Below are 19869 nucleotides of genomic sequence, written 5' to 3' on the forward strand. Positions count from 1 at the left end.
GGGTCTCTAGGCTCAGCTTCCCCAGCCCTGGGATTACCAACATGCCCCATCAAGTCCAAGTTTTCACTGGGTTCTGAGGATCTGACTTGGGTCCTGTTTGGTGATACTTGATGGGCTTTGAACCCAGACCTGCATTGTAAATTGATAAACAAAAATCACACTGCAGCATTTCAGCTAATAGTACAAAAGCAATAACAGGGCATCACTGCTGCCAGCTCCTTACTGGAGTTTCTCAGACCTGAGCAATTATCAGTAACAGTAGCTAAAAACACCAGGGAAAGAATGACAGAAATTGTAATGGGTGGCAGCATCCCAAACCACTGCCTTTACTTTTGTTGCTGTGATAGTGTAGCCCAGGCTAGCCTGAGTTTGTGACTTCATTAACTTGCCCTCGTTGCTGAGATTATATGCATGCATCACTGCATCTAGCATAGTCATCAATTTTCTTTGTAAACTTTTTTGGAACAGTCTGTGTAGCCCTGGCTGGTCTGGAACTCACTCTGTAGACCAGGCTGGCCTCAAACGAGATCTGCCTCTGCTTCCTGAGTGCTGGGATTAAAGGTGTGTGCCACTATACCTAGCCCAATCTTTTTTTCAAAATTAAAAAAATTATTTCTGGTTCAAAGCCAGCCTGATCTACAGGGTGAGTTCCAGGACAACCAGGACAACACAGAGAAACCCTGTCTTGAAAACCAAAACCAGCCGGGCTGTGGTGGCAGAGGCAGGCAGATCTCTGTGAGTTCAAAACCCCCTTGGTCTACAAGACCTAGTTCCAGGACAGCCTCAGACAGCCTCCAAAGCCATAGAGAAACCCTGTCTCGAAAAATAAATGAAAATGAAAGAAAAGAAAACCCAAACTAACCAACCAACCATCCAAGTGGTCTGTCTGCCTTCTGTGTGGGTACCCAGGGAGGCCGGGAGATGGTGTTTGAGCCCCTGGAGTATTATAGCAGTTGCAAGCTGTTGGAAACCAGCAGTCTGCTGACCCCGCCCCCTGACGATGCGTGGACGTGCATGGCCTTGTCATCGCTACATTACTCATTACGGGGGAGGGGGCTGCTTAGGGGACTCAGTTTCCCTTTTAAAGCAAGAGCGCCCCCTCTTTCTCTTCCTCTCTTTTGTTTTCTCTCTTCCTCTCTCTCTCTCTCTCTCTCTCTCTCTCTCTCTCTCTCTCTCTCCTGCTTTCAGTTGGCCACCAGCTACCCCCCTCTCCTCTCCCCATCTCTCTCCCCTTCTCTCTTCTGTTCCCGGCGCCTCTATGTCTCTTCCCTTCCCCCTCACTCCCCTTTCTAAATAACTCCTCATTTAAGCTCTATCTGCCTGCTGTGTTATTCCCTCTGCCCCCCCCCCCCCCCCGCCACCTCGGTCACCCTCACCTGCTATGGAACCTGCTATGCTCTCCCACGTGGTCCCTTACCTTGGGACCCCACTGACTGGGGACCCTCACCCGGGACCACTCACCCCCACCCCTCCTCCACCTTTTATTCTTACAACTGTTACTAAAGAACAACACAAGCAGCCCGATGTGGGTGCTGAGGACGGAAGTTGGGTCCTTCAAGATCATAGCAAGTGTTCTTTTGTTGTTGTTGTTGAGATTAAGTCTTTCTGCGTAGCCCTGTTTTGAAACTTGCTAGAGAGACGAGGCTGGCCTGGTGGGATTAAAGGGGTGCACTATCACAACTGGACGTTTTCTCTTTTTTAACATATATTTTGTGTGTTACAGGTATTCTGCTTGAATGCATGTGTGTGCACCACTTGTGTGCCTGGTGCCCATAAAGGCCAGGAGAGGGTGTCAGACGCTGTGGAACTGGAGTGACAGAGGGCTGTGAGCTGCCACATGGGTGCTGGGAGTTGAATCAGACCCTCTGGTAGGGCAGCCAGTAACTGGTAGAGTTATCTCTCCAGCCCATCAGTTTTCACAGAACAAAAAAATATAAAATGGGCTAGGAAGATAGCTCAGTTGGAAACTGCTTGCTCAGTTAGTATGAGGGTTTGCGTTTGGATGCCCAGTACCCTCGGAGAAAGCTTAGTATGGGACTGTAAGAGGGCTCAGAAGGGAAAAACTTGCCTTTTAAGTCTAATGACCTGAGTCTGTTCTAAGAACCCACATAAAGGTGGGAAGAACTGACTCCACAAGTTGTCCTCTGACCTGCACTGTGGCAGGCATGCATACACAAGCTAAAAAAATCACACAAGCACAACGGTACATGTCTGTAATATCCTAGCACCACGAGACAAAGCCAGGCAGGTTCCCAGAGCTCCCTGAATAGGCAAGTTCCAGGTTCAGGGGGACCCTGCCTCAAAGGGAAGGTAGAGTATGAATGGGGAACTCACCTGATGTTGACATCTGGCCTCTACGCACACATGAACACAGCCTCCCCTACCTACCCCTTAAAATGTACTAGTGCATTCAGTAGCAATTCTACAGAGGTGTTTCTTCAAAAAATAAAGCACAAGAAAAATAAAGCTATAGATTAAACAAGTGAACTTAGAAACCAAGAAAATGCAAATGCAAAACACTGGCTGGGTATGGGGGCACATGCCTGTACTGTCAGCAGTGGGTACGGGGCACATGCCTGTACTGTCAGCAGTGGGTACGGGGCACATGCCTGTACTGTCAGCAGTGGGTACGGGGCACATGCCTGTACTGTCAGCAGTGGGTACGGGGCACATGCCTGTACTGTCAGCAGTGGGTACGGGGCACAAGCCTGTAGTGTCAGCAGTGGGTACGGGGCACATGCCTGTAGTGTCAGCATTGGGGTAAAAGCAAAGAGGGTCAGGAGCTTACACTACACGCTCCGCTGAACTGTGAGCTCAGGATGGGCTATATGAGGCTGTCTCAAAAAACCAAAAATCAAATATAAAACAAAGACACAGAATTTGTCTAGACTTTCTTTTTTTAAAGATCTATTTATTATGTATAGTGTTTTGTCTACATATATGCCTGCACGCAAGGAAAGGGCACCAGCTCTCACTATAGACGGTTGTGAGCTACCATGCAGGTGCTGGGAACTGAACTCAGGGCCTCTGGAACTACTGAGCCATCTCTTCAACCTCCTGTTTAGTTCCTAATTCAAACAAACTGTAAGAAAACAAAACAGGAAAACCAAGAAACCCTGAATGCTGACTGGTTTATGTTAAAACTGTTCGGTCTTACACGCACCTTGTCTTTCATAGAAACTGAGTAAGATTACAATGCACAGGCGTGAAGACTGCAATCACACTCAAAACAATCCATTGGCAGAGGTGGGGACATGTTTAAAACTGACCACAGACTAAAGTAGGACAGGGATACATGGATTTGTCACACACAGTATTCTCTTTATTTCTGTGTATTTGTCAGAATTTCCATGGTATTTTTTCAAAAAAAAAATAATTTTGATACTGTTATATCATAAAATATCAATTACTTTCTTACAAAGATTTCCATGGAAGAAAAATAAAATTTTGGCTGTAGCATTAACTAGTGAATTAACTTAGATCCTTTTACGTTATTTAGACATCATCTTTAAAGACTAGTTCTGCGGGTTCATAGGATTAACCAGACCACAAAGTTAGAATTCCAAGACACAGCAAAATGTTTGATAAACCAGCATCATTTCTAGGTAAAGGTGTGGACTCCGGAGCCAGGAAGGTCTAGGCTCCCATCCTGCCTCCCCTGTCCTATTTACTAGCTCAGCCACCTTCTCAGCAGGCCATTCGATTGCTATGGACATTAGGCTGTAAGATTCCTTCTCACTGAAGCAAGCAGCACAGGCACATGTGGGGAAGTGTCCAGTAAAGGGTTCAACGGATTTCATTACAACGGATTTCATTACCCAATTTTGATCCTGAATACACATGTCCCCCTTTGTCTACCTCCCCTGCAATAAAGCTTTATCTCATAATTGCTGGCATTAGCTCACAAATTTTTTCTTTCTTGGTTACATGCAATAAAGTAATGGTACATTACTAAAAATTGATTGTAGCCAAAATTAAACACAGAACTAGTCAAAGTACACTACTTTCCAATTTTTTTAGATTATTCTGAAAGACTTATTTGCAACTTAAATACTGAGTAAAACATGTTTTTTTTTCCTTTTTCTTTTAACAGAGTCTCTTGTAGTCTAGTTGCCCTAGAACTCAGTATGTAGGCAAGAGTCACTGTGAACTCTGGAGGTCCTGCCCACGCCTCCCAAATGCTGGGGTTGCAGGCACACACAGCCATGCCCAGGTGTAAAAGTATTTTTAACACATCAGGAAGAAATTCTGAGACAAATTCATTTTGTAAAAAATGTTTTATCAATTCTGTTTTTGTATAAAACACAAGGGAAGAACCTGGCCAATCAACACATGACCATGACCACAGGGGAAGGAACTTTATTAAAAACTTCATGAGTCTAAAAACATACAAATGTTTCTTTTATCTTGTCTACAGCAATTGTCTATGCTTTTCCATAATGAACTGTTTTTAAAAATTCCACACCATCCCACTGGCGTCCTCTGTCCCAGGTACAGACAGACAGTATGGGTGAGCAGGTTCCTAAGCTGTTTTCTGCTGTCCCTTCTTTCCAATCAGAGATTTGTGGATGTGTGGGATCACACCTAGAATGAAACGTAAAAAACATTTTAAGCTTTTTTATAAATTTTCATAACACTGCATATCTTTATGCTTTAGTGCTAAAGTAAATAGGCAGTTATACAAAGGATGGAATTAGTTTAAGTCCCTTTTCACATTTGGATCTTACTAAACCCACAGGAGCCTGAGAGCCTTGCCCAGGAATAGTAACTGTTGCTAACCACAGACATCACAAGTTTCTTGAAGTAACTGACCGCAGAACTTTACAGATCCTCAATACACAACCATTTTGGTCCTGCCAAGTCTATCGTATTATGCAGTTTCTCAGGATCATGTTATTTCTCTAGCATAGTTAAAAATGTATGGGAAATCTCTTAAACCTGAGGCTTAAAGCATGGAAAAATTTAAAGAACGAGCTAAGATAAAATGGCACTACACATGGCAATAGAACAGGCATTTACTCAGATCCCTATGAAAAGAGGCTGGCAGGCCCTGAGTTGTGACTCAGTTTTAGTTGTTTAACCTTTATGAGGACCCAGGTTCACCCCGTTAGCAACAACAGAACTATAGTATACTTAACACTTGTGGAGTTCAAGTCATGTGGTTCCCAGTCAACCACTCAAATGCACAGGATCACCAATCTGAATGATTATTGAGAAATAACTGAGGCTTAGCAATACATACCGCCCCCGGCTATGGTAGCTTTGATAAGTGAATCCAACTCCTCATCACCTCGGATTGCAAGCTGCAAGTGACGTGGAGTGATGCGCTTTACTTTGAGATCCTTGGAAGCATTACCTGCCAACTCCAGCACCTATAAAGCATCCATAAAATAACACAATTAAGGGAATGGTAGGTTTCCAAATGTAGAGAACAACTTCTCTGTTCCTGTGATAGTTTTTCCCTATCACTGTATGTTTTTACGACACCCAATACCTCCCACTGACTCCCCTCCTTGTACAAACATAGAGAAACATGCAACCCCCACCCCAGACATGGTTTCTCTATGTAGTCCTGGCTGTCCTGGAACTCAACTCTGTAGACTATGCTGGTCTTGAACTCACAGAGATCTACCTGCCTCTGCCTCCAGAGTGCTGGGATTAAAGGCAGGTACCTGCCCAGCTGACAAAGAACTTCTAATCCCTCCTGTCTCCATCTCCAAGAGCAAGAATTACACTCCCAATTTATGTGACTCTGGAGACTGAACTCAGGGCTTCAGATATGCCAGACTACCAACTAGGTTGTATCCCGAGCCCTATTTCAAGAGGTCAAAGTTCCGGTCAGCCACAATGCATTGCTGCTTCTCTCAGTTTCTGGGCTTTTGGTATTACAGTGTAGCAGTTTGTCCAGCTAACACTGCATGTGTTATGTATCTTTACCTGCATCAGCTCTACTGGAACTGCTATACCTTTGTTAGAAGTAACAAAAACAGCTACAGAGCATCCTCATTTAAGCAGAGCAGAGTATATCATATACCTGAATAAAATATTGGCAAACTTCAAAACCTCCCATTGCCGCCTTACCTCAGGCCTCTTGATGGTCTAGGGTGAGCCCTGCATCAGTATGTTTGGAAAGCTCTTCAAGAGGTTCTAGTGAAAGCCAAGCCTGAAAAATGATTACCCCTGACATAAACTCTTGGCTTAGGGATCACAATTTTACCTCTACTAAATAACAAAACTCCGCATATATATATTATTGTTATTATTATTATTATTTCGAGACAGGATTTCTCTGTATAGCTCTGGCTATCCTGGAACTCAGGGTTAGGAGCCTGTAGTTCTATAGACCAGGGTAGTCTGGAACTCGGATCCACCTGCCTCTGCCTCCTGAGTGCTGGGATTAAAGGAGTGAGTCACCACTGGCTGGTCAGAACTCAAAATTTAAATACCTAGAACATGCTGACTTCTTTAAAAAATGTATTTGTGTAGCACCTGTGTTTTTGTTGTACTGGTGGACAAAGATATAAAAGACAGGTGAAAACAAAACCCCTTTTGCAACCTAGAATTCATGGTTCATTTTGAGTTTTGATACATATAAGACATGATACTTAAGACAGAGTGACGATGGCATTGAACTAACAATGAGGCTGGGTCTAAGAATAAGGGGGGAGGTAACTTAGAAGCATAAAAAACACATAGAGCCTCATACAAGCTTATGTACCTATCCTCTCACTGAGCTGTTTTGGAGGAAGTCTAATTCTGGCTAGCTGTGAGTGAAACATGTAACTTCAAGTCATTTGGGGGCTGAGATAGGTCTACACATCTAATGCTAGCTGGGGCTGCCTACAAGACTGCCTCAAAGAAATAAAGGACATGATGGAGAGGTGTCCCAGTGGCTAGGAGCACTAGCTGCTCTTCCACAGGGTCCTGGTTCAATTCCCAGCCCCCACATGGCAGTTCACAACCATTCTTAACTCCAGACCCAGAGTACTCCTGACATCCTCTTCTGGCAAGCAGACATACAAGTAGGAAACACATAAAATAACACAGCAACACAAAACCCCCAAAGGACTAGGGATTAGATCAGTACAGAGTGGTTCCCTAACTCATAAGGTCTTGAGTTCGATCCCAAGTACCATAAAGAAAATGCAACTGATGTTTGAAAATAGGAATGTAGAAAGACCTCTAATGGTGTGAGCTATAATTCTGTGCTACAGATCTAGTACATAAAAATGTGTATCTTCCAAGGGCCTGTAGTGAACTAAAAACCTGGGATAGGATCAAAGAAGAAAGTGTCTCAACATCAAAATGCCCATATGAAACTTTTGGGTCATAACATAGCAAAGCTCAAACAAACTACCCATAGTTCAGTTAACCCCTGAAGAGGTTAATGAAATGACAGCAATGATAACTAACGCACACTACAGTCACATCTCTAAGCTTTGTTTCTTATCACATCTTCCCCATGAAGAGTCTTCTGCTCTGCTTGGTTGTCTCTATCAACTGACTTGCTTGATAGTTAATTACTTGCCTGGTTTGGAATATAGTTGCTAGCATTTCATGCCTTTTTATGCATTTTCCAGAGGAGGGCTAGAGATGGGGAAGACAGGGGGCTAGAGGATCCAGGATCCTCGTATTAAGAAGTCTTGCCAAAGTAATTTCTCTAATTGAAATGTGAAGCTCATTTGTACCCAGGAGGGAAGGACTGCTAACTCTTTACTTATTGTATCAGAAGGCACTTGACTTTTACAGTCTGTTTTTTGTTTGTTGTTTTTGGGGCAGGGGCTCTCTAGGCAGCTCAGGCTGGCCTCAAACTCACCATCTTCCTATCTCACCTCCTGAGTACTAGGATTACAACCACATGATGCCTATATCATTCCCTCCCCCTCTTTTTTTTTTTTTTTTGGCTTTTCCAGAAAGGGTTTCTCTGTGTAATATTCCTGGCTATCTTGGAACTCACTTTGTAGACCAGGCTGTCCTAGAACTCAGAGATCTGCCTGCCTCCCAAGTGGTGGGATTATAGGCATGTGCCACCACAGTCCAGTTGGCTGTAGTATCATTCTATTAGAAATCTTCATAAACTAACAAGTCATGCTCTAATTTCATGAATATTGCCACCCCATTTGTGTTTTGTTTTGTTTTTTTTTTGTTTTGAGAAAGGGTTTCATGTACCCCTGGATGGCTTTAAATTCACTGTGCAGCCAAGATGACTTGAGTTCCTGATTCTCCTGCCTCCACCTCTTAAGTGTTAGGATTACACTATCCCCAGTTTATGGGGTGCTGGGAAACAATCCCAGAGCTTCATGTATGCTAGGCGAGGAGCCTCAAACACTGCCAAATGACTAACATAGATATCTCATAGTTCATTTAATCAGAATAGTACTTATCGTGTCACTTAAAAATGTGGTGGCATACATTTTTAGTTCCAGCATTCAGGAGGCAGAGGCAGGCAGATCTCTGTGAGTTCGAGGCCAGCCTGGTCTACAGAGCTGCTTCCAGGACTGGCTCCAAAGAAATACAGAGAAACCTTATCTCAAAAAACCACAAAAGTGGTTTGCTGGCCCTCACTTAAATGTAAACAACCAAACAAAACCTAAGCACACCAGGACTCTTTAAAATTGGCAGAGTGGTAACTTGGTAAGATGGCCTAGTCTACAAGGAATTCCAATCAGCCAGTCGTCTGTCTCTACCAGGCCAACTCAAAAACGTACAACTTCCCCACACTAAGCAGAACACAGAGCAAGTTCCAGGCCAGCACAGGCTGCTGTCTCAGAAAAGCAAAGACAAGAAGAAAGCGGCCAGTGTGCTGGTCTACTTCTGCAGGCCTGAGCATTTGGGAGGTGGAAACAAGAAGGATCAAAAGTGGCCAGGCAGCGCTGGTGCACACCTTTAATCTCAGCGCCCTGTGAGGCCGAGGTCAGCCTAGTCTACAGATCTAGTTCCGGGACAATTAGGGCTGTTATACAGAGAAACCCTGTCTTTGGGGGGGGGGGAGGAGGAGGGGAACCAATAATTCTTTAGAAGTATTTTTGGGGGTTGGGAGGAGAAAGAGCTGGAGAGATGGCTCAGCGATTGGGAGCACTGGTTGTTCCTCCAGAGGACCCAGGTTCAATTCTCAGCACCCACATGGCAACTCACAACTATCTATGGCTCCTGTTCCAGGAGATCCAATACCCTCACACAGACATACACACAGGCGAAAACACTAATGCACATACAATACAAATAAATAAATAATTAATTAAAAAAATTCTCCACGGCAGTGCCAGCCACTGGGTGTAGAGCAGCCTCTTGCATCCGCACATACGACATTCTCCACAAACCTCGGCTGTGAGGTACTCCAGAATTGCCGCACTGTACACAGCAGCAGTGGCACCCACCCGTCCATGGCTTGTGGTGCGAGTCTTCAAGTGTCTGTGGATTCGGCCCACAGGAAACTGAAAAAGAGATGTCTTGTTGGGAAGCACTGCAGAGTTTTAACAATATCTGCCCGAGTGGGACTGCAGAGGCTTAATGATATTACAGGCCAAATTTACTAGGTAATTAACAGTCTGAGGGCCTCAAACCTTGAACTTTTTTGCCCAACAGTTTTACTGTAAAATGAGAATTATACCATGCTGTTATCAATTACACGTTCAATACAGCCCAATAATCACACTTGTATCTAATCGATTCTTTCACTTAAGTCTCATGACTTTGAAGCTCCACCATTCTCTTCTGTCCCTAACTCTGTCCTTTCCTCAATTTCAAAAGGTCACCTGATAGTTAAAAAAACCAATCCCTTAGCCGGGCATGGTGGTGCACACCTTTGATCTTAGCACTTGGGAGGCAGAGGCAGCCAGATTCCTGAGTTTGAGGCCAGCCAGGGCTACACAGAGAAATCACATCTTGAAAAACAAAACAAGACAGGGTCTTGCTACATTTCTCAGGTTGCCCTGGACCTTCTGATTCTGTTGCCTCTAACTCCTGAGTAGCTGGGAGTAAAGGCAAGCATCCAGTGATGCTTTGCTTTGGGTATATATACCGGACCAAGCATCCCTCTTAGAACATCTTAGTGGCTGGCATACAACAGGAATCTAACACTGGGGAGAGAAGACATTAGGATCACAAACATGAAGATAACCTGGGTTACAACACTCTGCCTACAAACACTGGCCCCTAAACAAAACAAGGAAAAAAATATTTTGAAAGGGACCATCAGTGTTCTTGTGTTTTTTATTCTCTTATATTAGGAAACGAAGTCATATAATTAATTTTACATAAATGATCTTAAAAGATTTAAGTCTGTGTACAACAATCTTTAGAAAAATAGACTTGTTTCCACTTTTAGATATTTAAATATGCATTTCAGTGAACTCTGCAGTAACTAGCATTACATTTAATCTTACAATGTACTCATACTACAATTTCTATCTTTTTTAGATTAGAAAGTTCCAAGTCTTGGAGAAGGGGCTGCCTTTCAACTCTATGCTCCTTTCCACCTGCTGCTTCTACTACTTTTTGGTATTGCTAGAGACTGAACCTAGGGTCTCACAAGATGCTGGGCAAGTGCTTTTCTGCTAAGTGACAACCCTCCCTCCTTTATTTTTTTTTTTGATCTTGCTATACGGATTGTGGGTTGGCCTCCACCTTGCAGAAATCTTTCTGCTTCTGCTTCATGAGTGCTGGGATCACAAGCTTACTTAACTTTCCAGGCTAGACTTGAACACACTATGTAGCCCAGACTGGCCTTGAATTTGTAATCCTACTGCCTCAGTCTCTTAAGTAGCTGGTATCACAGGTAACACCAGATTTCCTCAGCTACATGAATTATATTTAAAACAAAGAAATGCTCATTTTATTTTTGAAATTTTCTGTGTACAGGCATTTTGCCCTGTGTGTGTGTCTGCGTGTGGTGTGCATCTTTGCATGCCTAATCCCCTGCTACAATTGTAGCTGCTGTTGGATGCTGAGAATTGAGAGAATTGAACCCATGTTCTTTGGAAGAACATTTTAACTACTGAACTGAGTTTTCTCTCCAAGCCCCACATGAACTTATTTATCCATTTATTTAGGGAGAATTTGTTTAGTTTTGGCTGTCTTGAAAATTTTGTGTAGAACAGGTTAGCGTCCAGCTCAGAGATCCACCAGCCCTGCCTTCCAAGTGCTAGGATTAAAGGCATGTGCCACCACCAACCACCCCACTACAAGTGTGTTTTAATCCTCTTAAATCAATATTCATCTTACTTTAAAATATTTTTTTTTTTTACATTCATTTGTGTAGTCAGGGAGGCCAGAAGAGGGCACTGAATCCCCAGGAGCTGAAGTTATAGATGTCTAAATGAGTGTAGGGAGCCTCTTTAGTCCTTTAGGAGGGAAGCACATGCATTATAATTGCTGAGCCATCCCTCTAGGCTCCTACTTACTTGTCAGAGCAGAGGACAACTTGCAGAAGTTGAACATTCCTCCATAATTTGGGCCCTGAGGTATTTGGAGGGAAATGCCTTTATATGTTGGTCCATCTCACCAGCCCTTCCTTTTCTCCCCCGCCCCCTTCGTTTATTTCTTAAACCAGTGCAACAATCTCCACTGAGATCTGAGAATTTAAGTAATGTTCTAACACACAATATATGCTTTAAAGCTAAGTTCCAAGACTGTAGAAGATGGCTCAGCAGTTAAGAGTACACCACTGTCCTTGCAGAGGATCTGGGTTTGGTTCCCAGCAGACACATGGCAGCTCACTCCAGTTCTGGGGTTCCAATGCCTTCTTTGGACATATACATGATGTAAATACATGCAGGCACAATAATCATATACATAAAATTAAAATAGAAATGCAAACAGGCAATGGTGATGCACACCTTTAATCCCAGCACTCAGAATGCAGAGGCAAGTGGATCTCTAGGAGTTTGAGGCCAGCCTGGTCTATAGACGGAGTTCCAGACAGCCAGGGCTACATAGAGAAACCCTGTCTCAAACAAATACCTCCAAAAACAAACAAAGAAAATACAATGAATTTAAGTACCTGTTTTACTTCTTTGTCATATAGATTATGTTATCCACTTGCTGAAAGTTTTAACATTGCCATAAAAAATTTGATTTTGCTGTTGTGGTGGTGCATATCTAAGGCAGGAGGTAATATGCCTACAAAGGGAAGCTGTGAACAAACACGACAGACAGACAGACAGACACACCATTACACGGTACGGACTTCCAGTTTTCCTCTTAAAAATTATTTATTTATGTGTGTGCACATGCTTGCCAAACACACACATGAATATGAGAACAGACTGGAGTTGGTTGCCTCCCTCCACTATGTAGGTCCTGAGAATTGAACTCAGGACAGGTTGTAAGGCTCTTTCCATCGAGCAATCCTGTGGGTTCCTCATTTCCCCTTTAAAAAGTGTTTCATGGGGCTGGAAGGATGGATGGCTTGGTGGCTAAGAGCACGTGCTGCTCTTGCAGAGGACCTGAGTTTAGTTCCCAACAGCCATAAGGCATATGCGTAGATCCAGTTCCAGATCTCTCACTCCCTCTTCTGGCCTCCTCAGGTACCTGTACATACATGCTACACTGACATGCATGCAGGCAAAACACCCATACACAAAATAAAAATAAGTAAATCTTAAGAAAAAAAAAAAAAGTTTTTTGGCCTGTACTTGCCTAGAATGGATAAGGCTGGGTTCCATTATTACTATTATATTATTATTAAAAGATGATGCATTTATTTTTAGCCAAGCAGCAGTGGTGGTGGTGGTGGTGGTACCTTTAACCCCAGCACTTGGGAGGCAGAATCAGGACACTGAGTTTGAGACCAGCCTGGTCTATAGAGTGAATTTCAGGATAGCCAGGGCTACACAGAGAAACTTAATCTTGAAAAACAACAACAATAAAAACCAAAAAAATCTAACACACAAAAAACCACATATATACCTTTATTTGCATGTGTTTGAGTGTTCTGCCTGCATTGATACCTGCTCATCACATGTGCCTGGTGCCCAAAGAGGCCAGAAGAGGGCGTAATTCCCGTGAAAGTGGAGATGGTTCTGGGAGTCAAATCTGGTTCTCTAGAACAGCAAATGTTCTTAACCACTGAGCCCCCACGCCAGCCCCCACTCATCCCCCTTTTTGAAACAGGGTCTCTCTGTATAACAGCTCTGGCTGTCCTGGAACTTGATTTGTAGATCAGGCTGGCCTCAAACTCAGAGATCCGATGCCTCTGCCTCCGAAATGCTAGAATTAAAAGGTGGTGCCACCACCGCCTGGCTTCTCCAACCCCCTTTTAAAGGATTCCTTATGGACAGGGAATAATTTTTTTCACCCAGAAAAATCTGAGTTTGTAGGTTAATGTTGTAAAAATTCACACACGTGAAGTATGAAAACACTTACACGAGTTTAGAGCATACTTCTCAGTCCACAACAGAGGTCTTTTGGGAAATATCCAGAGACTAGTGCAATAACCCAGTATTAGTCTCTAGTTCTACCCTATACTGAAAGTCAATGAACTACTTATAAACATTCTCAAAAGGAAAACAAGAGCATACTCACTTGAGGTTTATAAGAATGAGAACACAGTCATAATCCTGAAAGAACAGGTATTTTCAAAAAATATTTATTTTATTTTTAAGTATGTATGTGTCGGTGTGGGTATGAGATGTGTGAATTCCCCTGGAGCAGGTTACAGGTGGTTGTGGCCCTTCTGATATGGGTCCTGGGAACCAAACTCAGGTGTTCTACAAGAGCAACAAACATTCCTCCCTCCCTCCCTCTTCCTTTGGCATTTTCGAGACGAGGTTTCTCTGTGAAGCTTTGGAGCCTGTCCTGGAACTAGCTCTTATAGACCAGGCTGGCCTCGAACTCACAGAGATTCACCTGTCTCTGCAACACACATTCTTAAAACAGCTAATTCAGCTTTCCAGGTCCAAGAACAGATACTAATAGGAGGGGGAAAAAAAAAAAAAAGATCACCAAATTTGTTAAGGCATCCTGTTCTCTTATACAAATTAATGGCTTACTTTATAATTTAAGTCTTAACCAGTTAATCTCACATTCAAGGTCTACCATCATAAAAGGACATCTCTGTAATTAATAAAACACCTGTGGGTTACGAATTACAAAGGCAAAGAAAACAACGAACTATGACAGAATGGATTCATTCATTACCTGCAGCCCAGCTCTCTGTGAGCGGGACACTGCCTTAGCCTTGGCCTTCCCACTGTCTTTCCCAGCTTTGCCTCCAGCCTAGATGGATACAATATGGAGTTGGAAAATGTTAATGCAAAAAAGGCCACAAAACAAAATTTTTATTTTAGGTAAAAATTTCTAGTAAAAAGTTAAAAACTTAGGATATCTAGGTGATTTCCTACCTCACTGTAAATATATATGATTATTACCTTTTATTAACGCATTAAAAAAACCCATCACTAATATTCAAATGTTAAGCTATCTATAAATCTTGCAAACTTGTGATTGATCATGTCAGCTTTCATGCATTTCGGAAACAATTAACTTTTCTAAAAGATCAGCATACATTATTTCCACAGAAAATTGAGAATTTAGCTTTTCTGGGAAAAAAATGTAACCATATTATAAAAAATTAAGCTAACCAAAACAAACAATAAAACGATGTGCCTCAGGATCCAACAATTCCATTTCTAGCTATAGACCCCAAACAAGCCAAGACTCAAATGGATACATGTCCAGCTACGTTCACAGCAACACTATTTACAGGAGCCAAACAAACAGAACCAGTCACATGAAATGGACTTAAATGAAGGCTGTTGGTCACTGAGTGTATTTATTATAACTGCCTGTTCCAGGCCGGCCGGGAAACAAACATACTCTTATTACCATAATGATGCTTTGCACAAGAGCGTGGGCCCAAGTGCAGCAACCAAATCATCGGAAAACGTGAGCCAAAGGGTTTTTTTTGTTTTGTTTTTTTAAGAGACAGGTTTCTCTGTGTAATCCTAGCTATCCTGCTGGAAATCTCGATATAGGCCAGGTTGGCCTCAAACTCATGGGGATCCACCACAGCCCAGTAGTCTTTCCTTTTTTTTAACCTGTCAAATATCTGGTCATGGTGATGAGGAAAGTAATAGAGAAATTTAGTACCAGGAGAGGGGCTGTTGAATAAACTTGACATGTGTGGCTCTTAGGCTTCTGGAACTGATTTACAGGAGGAATGTGGAAGTTTGGAATTGTGGGCTACAGAAGCCCTGGAAAGTTATAAACAGAATTCAAACAGCAATTCTGGTGGCGCTCAGAATAAAGCACATTTAAAAATACACAACAAAGATGATGCAGGGATTCAGATGGAAAAAAAGACTATTGGGATGGACTAAGGGCCATTCATATTATTAGTCTATGTTTTGTACGTGTCCTGAAACTTTGAGGGAAGCTGATTTAAAGTGCCTAGGTGAATTTAAGGAAGGGAATTTCGAGACTGTGGAGCGCCTATGCTTTGGCATTGCTGTTGCTAGCTGCTGTGAGCAAAGACCAGGAGCAAAAGGCTCAGCATTTTTAAGAATAAAAACATTTTAGCTGGGCAGTGGTGGTACACACCTTTAATCCCACCATTCAGGAGGCAGAGGCAGGCAGATCTCTGTGAGTTCAAGGCCAACCTGGTCTACAGAGCTACACAGAGAAACCCTGTCTCGAAAAACCAAACTGTTAATTCATGGGAAAGGAGCATACTGAAACATATTTTCACTCCTGAAAAACTTGAAAACTGGATACTTTGCTATTACTCCAATAGACACAATTTTACTTCCTGTCAATTAAAAAAAATCTTTACCAAGGACAATCAATACCTCCAGTACTTTTTAATCTTAAGTTAAAGCTTATGTACTTATGGTGAATGTTGAAAACCTATCACTAGAATTTGAGAAAGAAAAAATAATGATCATGAAAATCAACTGCTTGAGCAAATTAATTTTTACAAACAAGTAACCCATGCTACTTGTCAGAGTAATTTCTACAATCACCATATGATGACAACAGCTGACAGACTTTTTCTAGTTTGAAGTTTGAGACTTTTACACTCCAAACTTGGCTATTTTCCATTTGGCTAATCTGTTTATAGTCATCTACTAAACACCTCACATGTCATCAACATAAGACAAATTACATTATTTGCTGTATGAGAAATGATAGCCTGGGGTTGACTTTAACAGCACCCGTTGAAGGTACCTGTCCTGTGAAGATGTAGATGAAACTTAAAGTAGTAATTCTGAGATACAGATACAAATGAAATTTAACTAGAGCACTTCCTCCAAAATACCCCCAAAGATAAGTAGTGTGCTGACCAGGCCTGTTAGGGTTAAGGGAAACTTGGGATGCTAGTAGATAGTAGTTTATTCACCAGGACTGCTCCAGCTAATTAGACTCCATTTCAATGGCAAAGGAGACAGCACTGATCTATGACCAGCAGTTAGGCCCAGATTCCCTCACCCAAAGAAAATCTAGCTGGCAGTTCAAGGCAGGATGCACAGGGTCCTAACCATCAGTAAGCCCTACTCTGTCATTTATTCCCCTGTGCTCTTACCAGGACAAACATAATTCTGTCAGGTGGGCAATATGACCCCGGGTAATAACTATTTGAGAAAGAACAACACTGGCATACTTACAATAATACTGGCAATATGTAGTAATTTTGCTGTGTAAATCTCCTATCTGCCTAAGTGGCCAGACTTGCAATCTCCTGTCTCTGTTTTAATTGCTCGAAGTGTAACCTGGGACCCGAAAAGAGATTTCAGGATGACAGTGAGGAACGCACAAGCCTAAAATGTACATAAATTAGTAAGAGCATCTGTTGAAGGCCGGCTCTTGCTTGGGTGTTAGCCCGGCCGGACAAGCGTTATTAAAGAGCTTTTCCTTAATAAATCTCTTAAGTGTGTGGTGAGATTCCTTTCTGGGAAGGCATATTATTTCTGTATCAGTGAAAGGATAGTTAAAACAGGAATACCGACATAAATACAGTTCCGAAATGAGAGCGTCATTCCCTTTTAACAATCTGGACGCAAAGCATAGGTTTCTGTTGCTTTAGTTCTTTCTCTTTCCCCTGAAATTTAAATGGGGCTAAAGTTTTATTCACTTTTGTTTTTTAAAATCTGCTTTCAACTAGATCGGAACTGCGGAATAAAAAGATACTTTAAGTCACGTAAATAAAGTCCTGTTGCAAAGAGGTCGGAGAATAACCCCGGCGACCGTCTCAAGCCGGTGCAAACCGCGAACCCACCGAGCGGTACTGGTGGGCAGGATCAGAACTGCCCCGATTCTCAGCAGGGGCATTACGTAACCCAGAGCCAAAGACACCGAACTTGTGCTGCGGCAGCCGGACCTCCTCCGTGCGACTCAGAACCCGCCCCTGCCTCTGCCTCCCGCGTCAGGCGCGGCCCCCAGGCGGAGTCCAGCCCCAGCGGGCGCTCCCGCTCGGCCGCGCGACACCGCCCACTCCCGGCTCCACAGGTGGAGGCGCCGCCCGGGGCTTCGGAGAGCCGACTCCCCGAGCGATCCTGCACTCACCATGGTCTTGGCCGCGCGACGCTCAATGCCGCCCCGCGCCGCCGCTCTCGCAGCCGGACCCCCGCTGCCGGAGTCGGACAATGCCCCGGGCCCGCCTCGCACCGCCGCCACCAATAACCGCTCACGTTGTTCATTTGAACCTCGGCGGCGGGCCAATTGGACGCCCCCTTCTAGCCAGGACTCCGCCCACCCGGCACCGCCTCCCTAACGGCTGTTTGTTTTTGCACACGGCACTGGGAGGCGGGTCCTCCAACCCCAACATGGACCGGCTCTCCGCCTCTCTCCTGGCGCGGAGTCTGATGAACAGAAGAATGAACCAATGAGAGAGGAGAAAAGCCAATCAAAACATTGCGCAGCACCGGAGGCGGGAGTCTGGGAACAACAGCAGATGAGCCAATGACTGGAATGGTTCGGCGCAGCTGTGTCTTTCCCGCCCATTCAAGAGCCCGCTATCCCTGCTTAGTTTGCTTTGTTTTTCTTCTGCTTCTTGGAAAGGCTTTAAGTGGAATTACTTTCGTGCGGAAGCTAATGTGAAAATTTAGGAATATGTGTGAGTCGCACTCAGCATGTAGTTAAATTCTCTTGCTATCGCCGACCCATTCAAACTACTTTAAAACGTTTCATTATTATTAATATTATTATCATTGAACCTGCAGGGGCGATGTGGGAGAACCAGGTCTGTTTCTTCAGTTGAGAAATGAGCTCAGGAGAATGTAGTTTTTTTACTTGCAGTCCATCAGAATTAAGACTTCGTTCTGGTTCCAGCTTCAAATGCTTTATTCTTTTTGCCATAGGAAGCACAGACTAGTCCTAGAAGTTAATTGTGAGCAAAATAATTCTCTACTTTCTTTCTGTTTTGAGACTTAGTTCTTGTGGTTGGGTTTTCCCAAGCCAGTGTTTTTAGAAATTTACCTCCAGGTGGATGATAACTGTAGCAAAATTTGAATTGCGTTTCTTTTGACGGTTACCTCCTTCAGAAAAAGTAACCTGGGAGAAGTGAGTCTTTCCGAAAAAAATAATTTGGATTCTAGACGAGGAAGGGATGATCTTCTCAATGATTTTGGGAAAATCCAAATGAAGATAGAGACAAGTGTGTGTGTGTGTGTGGGGGTGGGCAATGAAATAGAAATGAATGGAAATGAATGTGCTCAGAAAATAGAACTGGATTTGAGTTCTAAGTTAGTTCACTAGACAGTGTTTCAGAATATATCCAGTGATAATATTGAGTTGCCAGGGAACAGTATTATAGTGTGCTAAGACATAAGCCAGTTATTTTTCTACAAAGACAGAATCCAAATCATTAGCACAGTATTGAAGGCTTTACATTTTCTGCTCACCTTTTATCACTTCCTCCATCACCCTAAACTTCACCTTGTTTTTGCACATGCATTTGGCTTTTCTTAAAACAATTTCTGTCTTGCCTCCTTTAACCATCTTTTAAGAGTAAACACAACCAGACACGGTGGGACAAACCTGTAATCTTAGTACTTGGTAGGCTGAGGTATCACAAATTCAAGGCCAGCTTGGGCTACATACAGAGACCTGTCTCCAGGAAAAAGGAAAGGAAAGTCTCACTGCAGACATTGTCTAGAACATCTTCCATTGACATCTGAATTTGAGATAAGTGCCCCTCTGTATGGATGTAGCACACATTATATATTGTAGGGTCTCCCTCAGTGCATAGAATTTCTTTTTAGGTTACTTTTTCCTAGTATTCTAGAAATGTTAGTTAACAAATGAAATAAATTCACAAATCATTAATATAGTGTCACCGATGGAAAGACCTGACTAGATCCAGAATCCTTGTCAGTCATGTGGTTTATGTTAACTATTTCATATCAATAAGCCTATTTTTGCTGCTAGTAAATATGAAAATAGCACTACCTGTTTTAAAGGATTGTGTGTACATGTGGGAGCATGGGTTCACCTGTATGAGTGCCTGTGCACATCTGTGGAGGTCAGAGGAGGATGTCAGATGTCCTGCTATGTCTCTCTCCACTTTATTCCCTTGAGTCGGGGTCTCTCACTGAAGCTGAAGTTTGTCATTGTGGCTTGCCAGCAAGCTGTCATGTCCCATCTATCTGTGGATACAGTTCTGGGGTTATAGGCATATATGGCCAGTGTTACATCTTTTGACTTCATAACTGAAATCCTTGGCCTTAAACTCTTGACTCCCTGGACTCTTCCAGTGCTTAGGGCTTGCAGTTTCTATAGGCCTGGCAGCCTTTTGATTTTTTTATACCCCCTCCTGTCTCAGCTCTCTGCCTTCACTCTTCTCTGTCCTTCCTGCCATGGCCTTTCTTGGTCTGTTTAGCTGCCTCCAGCTGTCAAACATCTGGCAGCCTTATCCCTTTCAGAGTTGTTTAG

The 19869-nt window shown here is 43.1% G+C and overlaps 1 protein-coding gene and 1 non-coding gene across 2 annotated transcripts; one reads left to right on the forward strand and one right to left on the reverse strand.

Moving 5' to 3' along the window:
- Positions 1 to 4258: 4258 nt before the first annotated feature.
- LOC127233874 (histone H2A.V) lies at positions 4259 to 17594 on the reverse strand. The gene is made up of 5 exons (XM_051200547.1): positions 17503 to 17594; positions 14140 to 14217; positions 9321 to 9434; positions 5243 to 5372; positions 4259 to 4584 (listed from the first exon to the last, which is right to left on the reverse strand). The coding sequence occupies exons 1-5, from the start codon at positions 17503 to 17505 to the stop codon at positions 4523 to 4525; spliced, it is 387 nt and encodes a 128-aa protein (XP_051056504.1). The 5' UTR covers positions 17506 to 17594; the 3' UTR covers positions 4259 to 4522.
- Positions 6485 to 6606, forward strand: LOC127234002 (small nucleolar RNA SNORA40). The gene has a single exon (XR_007835544.1). It is a non-coding gene; the product is annotated as a small nucleolar RNA SNORA40 (small nucleolar RNA).
- Positions 17595 to 19869: the final 2275 nt, after the last annotated feature.

Source organism: Phodopus roborovskii, unplaced genomic scaffold, assembly GCF_943737965.1.
Source record: "Phodopus roborovskii unplaced genomic scaffold, PHOROB, whole genome shotgun sequence".
NCBI classification, from domain to species: domain Eukaryota; kingdom Metazoa; phylum Chordata; class Mammalia; order Rodentia; family Cricetidae; genus Phodopus; species Phodopus roborovskii.